Source organism: Anser cygnoides, chromosome 1 (genome assembly GCF_040182565.1).
Source record: "Anser cygnoides isolate HZ-2024a breed goose chromosome 1, Taihu_goose_T2T_genome, whole genome shotgun sequence".
Taxonomy (NCBI): Eukaryota; Metazoa; Chordata; class Aves; order Anseriformes; family Anatidae; genus Anser; species Anser cygnoides.
Genome location: NC_089873.1, coordinates 116,536,820 through 116,553,306, shown reverse-complemented (window position 1 = coordinate 116,553,306; position 16,487 = coordinate 116,536,820). Strand labels below are relative to the sequence as shown.

Sequence of the window (16,487 nt, the reverse complement as noted above, 5' to 3'; positions counted from 1 at the left end):
ATCTCCCCTTCCTCTCCCTGCTGGGTGCCTGTAACTGCACCATATGTTTGCATGTGTGCAAATCTACAGTTGTATTCCTGAATCCATAGTTAGCTGACAATAGGCTTTCTCCTCTCTCTCCCTGTGTCTTTACCTTACTGAAGACATGTCCACCATCCCACTGAATGCCCACAGAGCTTTTTCCTTTTCACTGTTATTAAGTTGCCAAATAACCTTACAGATCCATCAGGGTATAGTGACCTTCATAATCTAACAGTGTGAACATTCTCCTTTTAACCTTGTCCTCTTGTATTTTGCTCTTTTTATCAGGAAAACAAAAACAAACAAACAAAACGAACACAGCACCTAGTGATTAAGTCTTAACTCTCTATCCTCTGTTTGAGAGCAATAAGGGAGACAGAAGTGGGCACAAGGTCTTGCATTAGTAGTATACTTCCTACCCTCCTCCAATATGATCATTGCTGAAAGATATGGGAGCCCTTTGAACACACAAATCAGTACTTAAATATGCTAATGCTAAAAATAGTGTCATTGTTCAAGTTCAAGAATCACTTACCAGTCAGATCCAGGAGTTTCTTCCTTTGATATCTTTCTCCTGTGGGTAAAACTCTTGCCTCTGCTTTTTCCAGACAGATGAAAAAATATTTTTCCTGCACAATAATCTATCTGCTTTGGTCTTATAAGGATAGGCAGGGTCCTATCCTTCTATCTGGCTCCATAATATGGTCTGCTTCCGTATGAAATCATGCTAAGGCTGAGCCAGTGGTAACATAAATAAAATCAAGCTTGTATCTTGGTTACCACAGGCAAATTTGTAGTTATTTCACTGAACAAAAGGGTAAAACTGAAAGCTCTGTCTTGCTCATCTTTCATAACATGCACTCTAAAAAATGTGCCCTGTCCGGACTTCCCTCTTCTATTCCTCTTCCACAGACCAAATCAAAATAGGAAGTTTACCTGTGTATTATAGATGGCTTTTTTTGTATTCTGTGGGATTAATTGTTCTCTTTTAGATCTATACAGGGCTCTGATTTCCAGTCCCGTTAATCTACTGAACAAGTGCAGCAATTATGTGCAGTTTGTCTCTTAATACTTCTCATGCTACTTTTCTTCTTTCATTATTCTTTAGAGAAATATATTATGTTTTAAAATAGTGAGTCCTTCAAGAGCTGAGATCAGAGAATCCATGAACATAGTCGTGAAAGGTCTACTTGCATGAGACCTACATTTTTGCCTGCCTTTTACAGCCATAAATATTCTTAGCTTAATTGAGGATGAAAAAAATTGTCATGGATATTGATTATGTTCTCTTGGTCATATTTTAAATAATTAAGTTTCTTTATTGTTTGAAAGAGTGAGGAAGGTAATGTGTACATGAGAGAAAATACAAAGGTGAATAATTAGTATGCCTATAATTGAAGCAGAGTTCTAAATTTCATTTGCAGTAGGAACATTGCTTTCAAATCATGTGACTTTTCAAAATAAAACTATACCCAAGACCAATAATGTGGTAAAGAATATTTCTATGATGCCCATTATAGTGTACATTTCAAAAAATAATTTTGTCAAGCCATGAGTTCCAGCTCCTAAAGTCTTTAACTTTTTTCACCCCCGACCCTCAAGAAAAATAAATAAATAAATACAAAGACCACATGATATTGAAAGTGTAATGAATTTCTTGCTCTGTCCTTCAAAGAAGATCCAAAGGTGAATGTTTTAGTATGTACAACAGTATTTTGTCTCATTTTTTTCCCTGTTGTCCTTGCCAGAAGTCATTTGCTGCTGACTGCTGAAGCACAGTAAAATAATAACTCAAAATACTCCATATTACATATTGTAATTGGGGTATTTTACTTTATTGTTTGCCTCATTGGAGGTGATTGCATATGAACACTGGGGTTTCTTTTGTGCTTTTTTCTTTCTATTTAGTTGGTTAGATGTACTGTATGTAGGAGTTCAAACTAGAAGTCTGGTCCAGGGACATCGCAAAGAGATGTTTTTACCATCCATTTCAATATATAAGAACAGAATGCAATAAATTTGAAATATCTCCTCTATAAGAACCAGTTCAAGGTTTCTCAAGTACATAAGCAAATCTCAGTTCAGTTGTTCTGCAGATGGGGATTCAGGTAGGGTTATTCCTGCTCAGGCTCAGTTCAAGAAGGAAAAAGGGGAAGTGGCTTTGACCTGGGACAGACGACCTGGGAACAGGTGGGCTTTTCTTGAAGGGTGAGACACAACAGTTAAAGAGAGGGGTCATGCTTCCCACCGTGGCTACTGACATCCTATCCACCTCCTGGGGGCAGCCTGCCTGCCTTCCTGCTCCCTGACTTCTGCTGAGGCAATGGCTGCTTTGTTTTCACCGTCAGTTTGTTATCTAAGGTGGTTTCAAAATTTCCCTGAGCCTAGCATTGAAGCATGTGTGGTTCTCTACAGCAAAATTGGGTTTTTCAACACGTGGTATTTATTAGTCACATCTTTTCCATACCTTAGTTCCTTCCCTGGTATTCCCCTGTCTTGTTTCAAGTCCAAATAGTACTTTGTATTTTTGTACTTACAGGATTGTAAATGGGACCACATATATCCTCCACAAAGCCTTTTGAAGTTAAAAACATATGAAGAAAATGTGATGTTACTGGGAGCTTTTAAGTAGGATTGCACAGGCAATAACTCTAAAAGTCACTTCTACTTTTTCATTATTTAATTGTTATTTTCAACTGAAGAAACTGTTTTCATGTAGACGTAATCTTTCTAGCAGCCAGAGCTGTAATCCCTCGCATGCTTACATTTTCATGGAGTTAATTCCTCAGGCTAAACAGAGGAATCTGTGCACAGAAAACATAGATGCCTGATGACCCCAAAGGGGAGAAAAGGAGAAGAATAATCAATTAGTCAAATTGACATTGGCATTTCCAATAACATCCTGGCAGAGTGTGCTCTCACTAAGCCAGACATAAACAGCATGGCAAGCTAAAAAATAAACTCCTCGATGCCAAGTATGGACCCAGTGGCTACCAATGTATACAAAATCATCTGTTTAACTACTGGCTGACTTGTTTCTGATGAGACTGACAAGTAAATTGCTGTAAACTGAATGTGTTTTTACCTTCAGTGGTTCAAATTTCTGCTGGTACCCACAGAGAAGGAGAAAAAAATGTGGTTATCTTTAATTGAATTTGGCATTTGGAGTTTCATTTAGGTATTCATACAAAATTTAATTAGCCCATTTGTTTACCATCACAATTTTAGTTTCTGGACTGATAGTTTAACATGCATAGTGATTATACCTAATACAGTACATGTATTTTGCCAGGTGTGGCTACAGCTCATGAAAATATAGCTAAATTATTTTTAAACTTAACTAACTCAGGTAGGGATTACACTATCACTTGGATTCAGCATGGACTGCTCATTTAATCTCTCCTGCTTCTGACAGGAACCTGCTGCAGCTGTTGTGAGCAGTACCTGAACTAGCTAAGTCAAAGACCACTAGAAAACGTCAACGTTGTTGTAATCACACCTACACCTAGAGAACTGCTATGTAGATATATCCAAAGGACATCAACATGTCAGACAGGAGCCAGAAGAGTTGATCAGCATGTGGAGTTTCTCTGTGAGACAAAAATCCTATCAAAATATGTTCATGCGATAAGCAAATTCTTTAATGAATAATTGTTGATGTATTGTTCGGTATTTCTGTCACGCTAGATCCAAGACAAGCTTCCATCATGCTGCTCAGAGCTGTAAACCATGTCAGCCTCTTTTTCCAAGAGTTTTCAAATTAAAAGAGCTGGCGTCACAAATAGAGTACTATTTTTGATGGGGGACATACACATTTTGTGAAAGTACTCTACCAGACTTCTGTGAGATGTATAAATACATACCAGTATTAAACAAGCATGTTTATATGAGAGCTGCTTTTCTCAGTAAGCTGTGCACAGAAAGTTGGAGTATTAAGTTGTAAATTGTTCTTGTCACCTTAAGCTCTTTTTACAGAAAAAAAAAAAAAGGCTGGTCTGTCAGTTAGACTACAGATAGAAATTCCCATGTCTTTGCCCATTTCTTTCCTGACAAAGGAATATATTGCTCCTTTAATTCAAAGCCTTTGGATCACTGAGAAGCATGGAGAGTGTTTTGGCTTTGTTCTAATAGAGTAGTGGAGGGATAACTGTCATAATTGGTCAGGCAACATATTTTTGGCTCTCTATTCTTCTGATAGGGGACATGAAGGATGACCAGGGAAGTGGTTGCCATCTGGAAAAAGTCCAATGGGAGAGTTTCCAAGTAGACATGAGATGTTTCAGTAGCACATGCTGTTTGATCTCAGCCACCACCACTAAGATATTACAGGCTGATGGCTGGGGCACCGTAGCTAACTGCAGTACATAAAACACTGGGCTAGTGAGTCAGAAAGGCAGGAGAATAAATATTGATATATTGCTTAGTGAATGTAATAATTGTAATACTCCCATTGAAAACCACTATTTGTTCTTTCAGATCCAGCGAATTCAGCTCCATCTATTCTAGATGGGTTTGACCACCGTAAAGCCATGGCAGGACAGCGAGTGGAGCTGCCTTGCAAAGCATCAGGGCACCCCACACCAAAGTATCGTTGGCTGAAGGACAATGTTCCCTGGGAGCCTGACAGCAGGTTTCGGCAGACAGTTACAGGTTTGCTGATAGAGAACACGCGTCCCTCAGACTCAGGCAACTACGTCTGCGAGGTGTGGAACAACTATGGTACTGCTGAGATGATAGGGCGACTATATGTAAAACGTAAGTCCTTGCCTGAGTGAAGCTCTTGGACTGCCTCCTGCTTGGGCATTTGCATGTGGGAAGATGTTGCTATGCCTTACTGAACCTTCTGTTGTGTTACTTTACCTTAGCAATGTTTTAACTTCTCAAAGTTGTGCAACATCAGAAAGTAGGCTCTGTGGAGATGAGTTAGTTGGACAATTGAGCTATCATAAGTGCAAACAGATGCAATTTATAATGTAGCTATATAATTTATCACACAGAGGATATGTAATTTAGAAGCTTCAATTGGATGCTTAAAAAGAAATTGCAAATGTTCTCATGAATAAAGCTGCCAAACTCTTGTTGCCATGACTCATGCTGTTCAGTAATATTGAATACTCATACCTCCTCTCAGTTGAGTATTCATGTGTGAATATTCTGAATGTTTCACAAATTCTAGCAAAGATAATTATTACTCAGAAACACTGCACTGGAAAAGTGTTATTCTTCTATTGTTAAAAAGAAATTATTTCCTGAAATAGAAATAATGCTTTGTGAACTAACATTTCCACCTGTACAGCACAACTAGCAAACTGAAAAGGGACAAGTTTGTGAATAGTTCAGGCCATTAAAATGTCTTTACCACTAATTACACATAGTGGATTTAGGCAAAATAAAACAGATCAGTAATTTATGTATTATAACGAAGGATCTTTGCTGTTACATATATGCATAAAAATTAGTTTAATTCAGTTTGCCATGTGTGACACTAAGCCAAAATGTCCAGAAACATGACGTAACAGTGTTGTTAGTGATACTGAATGCATCCTCACACCCTAGTGATATGTTTTACTTATGGACTCAATGGTCAGCCAGACCATTAGCAGTTATCAATGGGTAGATATCTAATGGATAGTGTTGGCAGGAAGAAAAAGTTGGGGAAAAAGTGTTACTCTTCTCTATAATGGAGGATATGGTTCACTTTCTTGACTCATCTTGGCTTTAAGGTGGTGGTAGTACTCTTCAGCATACCTACTTTGTTTAATTGGTTGTTGACAGTTTGGAGGCTTTGTGGCCTTTTCTTTAAAAAACATAGGATATTCAGTGACTTGTAACATGCATGTGATCACAGATTAACTACTGATCTGGATCATTTTGGAGGAAAAGTCTATTACATAAATGTATGGGATCTGGAATGATGGGGACCATGGACCCACATGTGTTTTTTTTTCCAGGCCTCTGTTCCCAACTGGCCTGTAATTTTTGGCAGTACATATTGGAGAAGCACTAAAGATTTATTCTAACTTGCATGTTACAAATTTTTCTGTAAAGTGAATGAGTTAGTTGAGGAATTTTTTATATATGTGTGAGTATATATATGTGTATGTATGTACGTAAGCTGGCTAAAAAAATAGAATAGTATGTGTTTAGTATCAGAGATGATATCAGCATTGATTATCCACAAGTGAAGAAGGAAATGTGTTATATATTTCATTCTTATTTTTAAAGGCAGTATTGAACATACACCAGAATCTATTATAAATGTACACTTCAAACAAGTCCCTCATCTTTATAAGGAAGTCAAACCTAAATATACAAAACATGAGATCAGATCTGCATTCATTAATGCCAGTAACTATTGGCAGGATAAAGATTGTTTTCCTTGCATTTACATTTATGATTTTTCTTTAACACCATTCATTCCTTTTGTTTGCTGCCATATAAAATTTCTACTTATGTCCTACAGCTTCTTAAGGATGACTTGAAAACACTGTACTCCTCCCACATCAAAGTGGAAAATTTAATGATCCCACACAAAGAAGCACTTGGGTATGGACAGATTCCACAGATCTTTATAGCTACACTTCTGGTAACATTTTAGTGTGGATCTTCCAGTCTTAAAAACAAAATCTCCTGGTCCTTGGCATTTACTACAGTTGTTCACATCAGATAATGTGAACTATGTGACTTTGGAGGAAATGAAAACAGAAGATGAGCTTCAGGATTACACCTAATGCACCAGTTTGAAGTCCGCACTGAACTAATCTGAAATAGTGTCCTACCCTCCAAAAACATGTGTAGTGCTATTGATAAGCCCCCAGTAAATGGTATTACTAGTACATCTGTTCCTACCATTCATTTAGGCATAATCTAGGGAATTCTACCATATGTTAAGTAGGTTTTCACTTATGTTTTGTGTCATGGATGAAAATGTTTTTTTCAAGCAAAAAAAATAATCCATTGTTTTGTTGTTGTTGTAGTGTTTTGTTTTGTTTTTCTCAGAAGGGCATGGATTTGATTTTTGTTCTTCTTACGTGAGAGTTAATGTTACTCACACATAAATGTACATGTATACTTAATGTTATTTCCCTTTCCCTCCCCTTATTTTGATTTAAATCTTCAGAACCACTAAAAGCCACAATCAGCCCACGGAAAGTAAAAAGCAGTGTTGGTAGCCAAGTGTCCTTGTCCTGCAGTGTGACAGGAACTGAGGACCAGGAGCTCTCCTGGTACCGTAATGGTGAAATCATCAACCCTGGCAACAATGTCCGGATCACTGGGGTCAACCGGGAGAACCTTATTATGGATGGCATGGCTAAGAGTGATGGTGGAGCATACCAGTGCTTTGTGCGTAAGGACAAGATGTCTGCTCAAGATTATGTTCAGGTGGTACTAGAAGGTGAGTCACAACCTGTTTAGTGATTCTGGTCTCCATATTGTATATGATTGTCTTTGGTGTCACTGTTGTAAAGTGAGGGACAGGAGACCCTAAACAAGAGAAATAGTTACCTACGAGCTGTCAGCAGAGTTTATTGTGCCTCCTCATCCTGAAGAAAAATGAACAGAAAGTGTCAGTTTGATAAAAATACTTCTTTTGAACAGTCTTTCCAGTCTTTCTCTTTGGGGGATGGTGCTGATTTTGTACACTAGCTTTTCAGCAGAACACGAGATAAGAGTTCTCTGTTCAGCTCCAAACATCTCCTTCTAGGCAGGAAGAGAGAGATGAACATCTCCTTTTCTGGTTGGACATATTGGCTAAAGACCTGGAGATCATATTAAGTTACTGACACAATGCTCCACATGATAAACAAGTGAGGAAAGTAATCAATTTGTACAGAGCCAGTTTTCTAATGAGGCTGTAGTGCAGTTGTGGCATGGACACTATTTTTAGAGTCTTTATAGAAAAAGAAGAGATTACCTGCCTGAGCTGAGTTACCTCGGCAACCATCTCCTGTGACAAGAAAGCCTAAAGAGCATATTGATAATCTATCATGATGTCGAGAGAGTGCAGGTTATCAGAGAGCAACAGCAGGAAAGATTTCAAAGACACTTGCGTCTCGCTGGGAAAATAATGTCTGCTTTCATCTCAAAAAAAAAAAAAAGCCTGTCACTTGAATTAAAAAAAAAAAAAAGGTGGAGGGTGGGGGGAGGGAGAGGGAGGGGTAGCAGAGGTACATAGTGTGCACACTCAAAGGTTTATTGGTCCAGTGTCAGTTTCCTTTCAGGGTAAAAAGCTTTTTTTCCCCCTATTGCTGCTGCTTTGTTTTCTGAGGAATGACAGTATCTAATATACAGTAAAGGAAAGGAAGAGAGTCAGAGATGAAAATAAATAAATAAATTAGAACTTTGTCACACAATTGATGGGACAGAAATAAAATGGAGAGGAGGAAAGAAGAGAAAATTATGAAATCAAACAAAATTAAATGTACCTTTTTGTATGCCGAGTTCTTTCAGCAGTCTGAGAGTGTCTGTGTTTTATGATTTTCACTATGTGGCAAGCAAAGGAATATTTCTGCGCTATTGTTAATTTCACTGTGATTCAGCATGTTTTGGGGGGAGGGCTTTGTATACATCATGCCAGTTCCCTCAGTTTCCTGGGTGATGTTGCACTGAAATTTCTATATAAGAATTGTGATTTCCAGGGGTATCATTATGGTTCAAGCCCCCCAAATGTATGGGTAGCATATAGCAAAGTGTATGTGAGGAGACAACACATAGCACACACAAATAGCACATCACACAGAGGGTGAGGCTTGTAAGTCCTGTCCTGACATCCTTTGTCCTGTGTGAAACTGAAATTGTTGTGTTTAAAAAGCCTCATGAACAAGGTGAGTTTTCGAGTGACTTTTTCCTTTCTCTAGGTAATGAGTAGCCTTTTCCTGTTGTTTCTTGCAGGTGCTAACACTGTAGGAACACTGAAGTTAGTTTACTTGCCACTTGGTTCTTTAAAACCAGACAGTAGCCTACAGCATTGTTGTCCAAACTTCTGACTGGCTTGTTTCCAGTGTTCTGCCTAATGATCTTGATACATGGCCTTTTGCACTTTTGCTCCCAATTACAATGAAATCCCTTCTAGACACAGCTTTGAAAGTATAATTTTCAAAGGAGAACAACCATGCATTACATGATCTCAGAAAGAACTTCCTAACTAATAGCAGAGTGTCAGCATTCCTAAATGTTACACCTCCAAGCTCTCTGCTGAGGTGATTATATAATCCTGCTTCCTACTTAAAATCTCAAAGTCTGTGTATCCATCCATTCTCTTTATTCATTTACCTGGCAGAGGCTGAGTGAATTGTGACATGGACCACACAAGAAAGTATTTGAATGCTCTCATCACAGAGCGATATTTATCTGTAGCACAATATGACCAGAGAAAGAAAATAGCATCACTACTATTACTGGCAATCTGTATTCAGGAGAAGCTTAACATAATACTTCTCTAAATGGGGTATTGTGGGTCAGGACTAAACTGAATTGACACAGCTGTGTGAAATTAGCCTATACAAGTTATGCCCGACTCTTGTCAGCAGGGTTCATCCTTAACTTTTAAAGGACCTGAAATGTACCAGAAGAGGTAAAATTCCAAGCATGTTAAGGCTTTGCTGCATGTTGTTAGTGATGAATTGTCTATGACTGACACCTCTCTGCAAGAATCTGGCAGTTCATATAGCTGTGCAGAGCCCTGGTCCATCTATTCAAGTGCTTTTCCTTCAGTGGGGTCCATACAAGTGTTCTTAGAAGATGACAAAGACACCTGCAGTTAGAAAAGTATTACTTAAGTAATCTACCAAAATTTGTTTCTGTCCTGTAGTGATTAGAGTTACATCCTGGAATACAGTTATTTACATCTCTTCTAAAAAGATCTTGGTTTATGTGATTAGGCTTCAGGATAGAGGGAACGGATTTACAGCATGTAAGTACTCATCTCTTGCTTTTCTTTCCCTTGGCAGATGGAACTCCCAAAATCATTTCTGCCTTCAGTGAGAAAGTGGTGAGTCCAGGAGAGCCTGTCTCTCTTATGTGCAATGTGAAGGGGACCCCCCTGCCTACCATCACTTGGACACTGGACGAAGATCCCATTGTGAAGGATGGCAGTCATCGTATCAGCCAGATTATCACCTCTGAAGGGAACGTGGTCAGTTACCTGAATATCTCTAACACTCAGGTCCGAGATGGTGGAGTTTATCGCTGTATTGCCAACAACTCTGCTGGAGTCGTCCTGTACCAGGCTCGAATAAACGTAAGAGGTGCTTGTCAAATCAGCTCCTCAAAAAAACACACATAACTCATTGTAGTTGAGAAGAAGATTGTTGCATGTGTTGAAATGAGTCTTGGAATGCCAAAACCAACTGACTGTTTTCCCTCTCCTGTTCCTCCCTCCCCCCCTCTTTTTTTTTTTCCCAACCCCACCTTTCTAGCCCCATCTAGAAAGTGTATGATATGGTTAAATGTTGGAAGATCTCTTTTGGCTTGTGTTCTATAGTCTATCTTTCCTATAGCCATTTTTATTAGTTCACAGTTTCTTTACTTTAGTCCTACTGTGCATGATTTTTTTCTTTTTCTTTCCTCCTTTACTTGTCCAACATTCATTGTAATTATTCATGTACACAGTACTTTAGCTTGCATTTCCAGCTCTACATGGCATAATACCCATCCTCATGGTATTATACTTTATATACGTCAAAATAAATGCTAACTTTGTCAGCATTCTCATGTGTAACAGGGTTTTTGCTTTGTATCGGTGTTAGTATTTCACATTAATTAAATCATCCTCTGCCTTTTAATTTGTAATGCAGCAAAGATTTTATCAGACGAGTGTTGGATAATGCAAATATGTATCTCCACGTAATTGGTATGTAAGCTGCAGGGTGAGTTAAAACTAGAGCATATAAAGATTAGGGAAACTGCTTAAGTGGCTCTTAAAAGCAAAAACTGTCAAATACTAAGAAGTGTTGTGTAAGCTGCATTTGTAAATGTTAACAACATTGGTATATTCAGAAATATATACGCCTGTTTCCACAAGCAAATGCACATTTAAATTGTTTTCAAGAGTTCATTTTTACAATTCCAGGGCCAGCAAGTATTCGACCAATGAAAAACATCACAGCAATAGCAGGACGGGACACCTACATCCACTGCCGTGTAATTGGCTACCCATATTACTCCATCAAGTGGTACAAGAACTCTAACCTGCTACCCTTTAACCATCGCCAAGTGGCATTTGAGAACAACGGGACACTGAAGCTTTCAGATGTGCAGAAGGAAGTAGATGAGGGTGAATACACATGCAATGTCCTCGTTCAGCCCCAGCTGTCCACCAGCCAGAGTGTTCACGTGACAGTAAAAGGTAAGATTGACTTGGAAAACTACAGTGGAGCTAATAGCTTTTGTGGTTTATAGAAAGACAGAACTGCACACATAGGATTCTCCTGTCAGTTAGATAATGAACTCTTAAACAAAAATCTGAAATTTTTATTTTTATTTTACATGATGACAGATAATAATCAGACACTGTCTTGTTCTGTCTCAATTTTTACCCTCCTTTATTCAGTTTGTGGGGTATATTCCCCTTGCTTTCCAACAGGAAGCCTTACAGAAATACATTTTCTATGAGCAGTTTTCACTACAGTAGATGAATGTTTTGTCACCTAAATTTCACTGGTGACTCTTTCTCTGCTGGATGGCCAAGTCCACATTTTCATTAGCTGGTGGCTTTCTAGCTTTTAACAAATAAGATGAGAATTTTAAAGCATGTCTTTCTACTAATAAGCAGAGACAGGAACTACAAGCATTCACCTTTCTTTATTGTTATTAAGCAAGCCTTTCAGTGTCTGCTGTAGAAAGTTAGCACTATAAACAAATTTGACTTGAAATTCTAACAAGATGCTTAAAATCTATTCAAATAGTCCCAAACGAGGATGTTCAGATGGACCTGAAAGACTTCAGCAATAGACAAGAACAGTTTGTTTGTTTTTTTTTTAACATTTGTTCAGGCTATTCTGATCTTGGTGATGTTCAGACCTATTCACAAGGACACAGAAGATACAGAACCTGATTGTAGTAACACCTTGTTTTGAGCAATGGGGCCACTAAACAATGAGCTTCACGTGAGCCTGTAGGAAGAATTGAAATATAATTTTACCATTCTTGAAGTCCTTGGGAACTCAGAAATAGAGGACATAGCTAAAATTACTTTGTTACAGATACCTGATCTTTTATTTTCTTTCTGTTTGGTTTGTTTAGCCCATTCTTGCTTTCAGATTCGAGTGAAGTAATTGCTATTTATTTCAAGAGGTTAGGGGATTAGCCTTAAAACACTAGCAATTTGTTCTCTGAAAGGTGTGGTAACTCATGTACCTGAAACCAACAGGATCACTGGTCACATCCTGTGTCATAAAAAGCTAATGTCACCATTTCTTTTCACATTTGTGGTACTTTGCTTGACATCAAAATAATATTGCAGATCTATTGAAGCAGCTGAAGAAATGAATGCCAAATTAATAACTGTGTTGCTATTGCACTGAAAGCTTACTAGGGTAAATCTGGTGAGGAATGCTACCTTCTAAATGATACATTTCTTCAAGTGATGATCAGAATGAATGTAGCCAGACAGAACAATCCATCAGTCTATCCATTCAGCTTGGGCAGTTGGGCAGCCAAAGCTGGCTACAGAAAAAGTGTCTTAGGCATTTCAACATGCCCTGGACTTTTTCAAGGTATATGATATCATTATCTTTAGTTCAGCTTCTCATATTATCACTCTACTTATTTCTTCTTCAGAGAAACAGAAGGAGGATTATTGCCCATGCACAACACCATGGGTCCTTTGGGTTGTTCTCATTTCTGCTGCAAGCTTCCTGAGTGACCCCAAACCAGTCATCTGAGGGTTTATTCAAAATAGGTGGTACTTAATGGGCTATTTGGTATCTGGTTTCCTCCATGTTCCATTCTTAAGATATAATTACAAATTTCCTCATGAGTTTTTCTGAGGTGATAATCTCTGTGATATCAGAATGTTTCAGAAACAAGTTTTTTCAAAACCCCCAAAGAAGTTGATAAGGACCTCTTTGGCAAATGGCAGCTGAGGCATAGACAAAACTTAAAACTATCCACAATTTTTTGTATATTCACTTTCAGATGCCTACAGCTTGATTTTTTTTTCCCCCAGTTTACATGATGTTATATAGAGTTTATATGTTCAATGCACTGCTTTCATCAAAATAAGAGTTCTTTGTCTTTAATACATTCCATTATACAGCTTGGCAACCTGATGGGAAAGATAGATTTAAGTCATTTAATTAGCACCATCTGAGAGATCTGTTGCAAAGGTGGATTCAGATTTTGGCTCTACAGGGTAGTGCTTATATCTATTACACATACAACTGGCCATTCGTGTCTGCAAACCTCTGCCTCATTTACTGCCTACTTACCAAATTCTCCAGTACATGAGGCATCCTTATTCTGTCTTGAATGAGGATTTGTCAAAAGCACCGTCCAAACAAAGATATGCAACAGCATGAGCATGTAATTAAATACAAGAGGGCTGTCCATTCTGTACGGTATTTTGAGATTTATAAATATCTAAATGAAAGCAAAATCTTGAGGACATTCTTTGCAAATCACTGTAAGATCTCAGAACAGAAAGTTTCTTGGCACTAACTTCAGAATGAAATCCTGACTGCCAGAGAACCTAAGAGTGGGATTTACAGAGCCTTGCTCTGCACCTGGGAGGCTGTCAAGAAGCCAGAATCTTTGAGCTGGGCATCTATGTGTTATTCAGCACTGAGCCAGCTACTTCTTTGTGTTACTCATTAGAAGAATCAATTAGACAGTACATTAAATCAGTTGCCACGTTTTTAGGAAGAGCTGGTACCCATGTCCACAGAGCCACTTTCCCAAGTGGTCTGCGGACTCCAAATGGCTGGCCCAGAGAGATGTGGCATGCCAGCCCTCCCACCCCAAGCCCCTTGCCTGTCCATTGTCTAAGCCCCAGAATCTGGATCTTGGAAGCTAGCAGCCTTGTAAGCTGGCTGCTGGAAGCTGAGTGGATAAGCTGGCAGGAAAATAAGCAGGTTTCTGTTTGGCAGACACAGCACTGTTGGAACCATTCCTGAGTCCTAACGGAGCTTTTTGGAAATCAAGCCATCTTGGCAATTTCTTTTTTTCATTTAGACAAATGAATTGGCCAGTTCTGAGTTCTGACAACAGCCATGAAATCTACCCACGCTGTAATCCGTACGTAATGGGGAGGCTATGGCTATACTTGCATACTTAATTTCTGATATTTTTATACCTTTTGAGTGCTTTCATTTTCAACTGTAATAATCTTTCAACATGTTTTGTTCTGGCCTGTGTTAAATGCAATTTCCTTCTAGCTTTTGTTGTAAACTAAGTGCCCTCTTCTTCCCCTCCTGCAAAATGGAAACAGCATTTATGACATCCTCAGAAGTAATCATCAAGATTAACCTTGTTAAGGACACTGTGCAGGTCCTTGCCAAGAACAGAATTATTCCTAGCAGCACTAGTTTCTTAGTCCTTATGTCACCCAGCTCTAGTGGTTTGCCTGTGAGATTCTTATGCTTCTGCTGGCAGAAGAGGACTATTACAGGATGACAGATAGAGAAGAATATTTTGTAGAAGAGGTAGACTTTTGTGTTCATTCCTCCTAAGTATGACCTGTTCTCCTCCATCTTCTCCTGCTCATTCTTGCCCTAGTCCTGTCTACACTCCATGTCTTTCACACCTCCGTCTTTATTTTCCTGGGGCCTTGTTCTCATGACTCAGAGCTAGTCTTCCCCTCAGAATTCCCAGCCATCCTCCCAGTCTCCATTTACACTCCAAACTTTCTGCCAGTCTTCATTTTCTCCATTTCCACTGTTTTTCAATCTGTCTCTCCTTCATGTGGGTCTTCACCCTCTGTCAGTGCTGTATCCCACCCCACTATTTTCTTGTTTCGGTCTCACATCCCCAGCTGTTTTCCCAACTACTCTTTAGCAGCCTCCATCACCTGAAATCCCACTGTAAGCCTGATTCTGACTTCTGACTTTCTCCCACTGCTCTTAAATCCAGTTCTGCAATTCCCTTTTATTGTCCTGGGCACCATTTTGAGTTTCTGCTCCATCTCTCATTGCTGCTGTCTGCATGCCCAGCAACAGAGACTGATTTCCAACACTCATCTGGGCCCCCAGGTTTCCTCTCTTTCTCTGTGCATTCAGATTACTTTCTTGTCCATGCTTCCTGGGCCTAGTATGGGCAGCTGTACAAGCACTAGAGAGGGAATTCTGTTTGCCTTGATTTCTGAGGTCTCACCAGACTATACCTGTGCATGTGGCTGTAACTAACTTAGCCACTGAGGGTAGTTCTAGGATGTGTTCAGAGTCAATGATGGAAGCTCTTAGCTGTTCATTACTGGAAAATCACTTCTGAGGATGTAATAACTGCTGTTTGTCTATTTATACAACTGTTTGTGCTCAGACTACAAAATTTGGGCACCCTTTTGATGACTTTTCATAGGAACAGCAAGAACATCTGTGATAGTGCTGTCACCTGCTGAGGTTGAAAGCCATGGGGCAAGTTGGACTGCTCAAATTCTCATAATGGCTTTTTATTTTTTGCTTTTATGGTAGGATCAAAATATCATCCCTGTTTTTCCACCCTCTTCCCTTATTCTTGGAAGTGGCCAAACAGTTGTAGCTGCAACTTTCCAGCTGAAATGAGTGAGCCTGAGGCAGACACCTGGCCTGGAAAATTACTATCCAAACAAAAGTCAAACAGCAAGCAATTGAAAGTAGTCTTACAATGGGAAGTGTTGGCAAAAAAATAAAAGCTTATATTACCCACCCCATCTGTAACTTTCATATTTGCACTGAAAAACAACCCTTCAATTGGCAAGGTGGTAAAATAATATTAGCAATATCTCTTCTGCAGCATTTTAGTGGATCTGGAAGCATTTTAAAAGCAGGAGTGTCATTATCTCCATTTTTTTTTTTATTATGAAATTTATAGTAACAGTTTTCTCCGCTACAGTAGAAGCTATCAGTATTAAGTGATGATTTTCTTTTCATCAGTCTCATGGGACACACTTCTCATGTAAACAGCCTGCTGCTATTCACACTTCTCAGACAGAAATTAATTGAAAAAGAAGCCCCTGAGAGGACGGGTGCAGCATCCAAAAAAAAAAAAAAGTGGTGTCCAAAAGTGCTGTTTCTGATCTGGTAAAGCTTATATATCCCATTGATTTAGAAGGCTTCTCATTACCTGGTGCTGAAGTGATAGCACTTCACCTGTTGTGAACTGCATAAAATAATTGTACCAGTCTGTTTCGGCCTGTCAGTTTGACCTCAGTGCCGGGGAAGCTCATGGAGCAGATTATCTTGAGGGTCATCACGCGGCACTTGCAGGGCAAGCAGGCGATCAGGCCCAGTCAGCATGGGTTTATGAAAGGCAGGTCCTGCTTGACGAACCTG

General features: G+C 39.1%; 1 protein-coding gene across 3 annotated transcripts in view; it reads left to right on the top strand.

Moving 5' to 3' along the window:
- DSCAM (DS cell adhesion molecule) overlaps nucleotides 1-16,487 on the top strand; it is a 475,409-nt gene that overhangs the window by 289,344 nt on the left and 169,578 nt on the right. For all 3 annotated transcript variants that reach the window (XR_007165989.2, XR_007165990.2, XM_048071347.2), the window contains exons 5-8: nucleotides 4,498-4,776; nucleotides 7,142-7,417; nucleotides 9,972-10,268; nucleotides 11,093-11,368. Coding sequence is in view for 1 of the 3 variants with exons in the window: in XM_048071347.2 (XP_047927304.1) it covers nucleotides 4,498-4,776; nucleotides 7,142-7,417; nucleotides 9,972-10,268; nucleotides 11,093-11,368 (1,128 nt within the window). In the remaining 2 variants the exon portion in view is untranslated. The remainder of the gene's footprint in view (nucleotides 1-4,497; nucleotides 4,777-7,141; nucleotides 7,418-9,971; nucleotides 10,269-11,092; nucleotides 11,369-16,487) is intronic.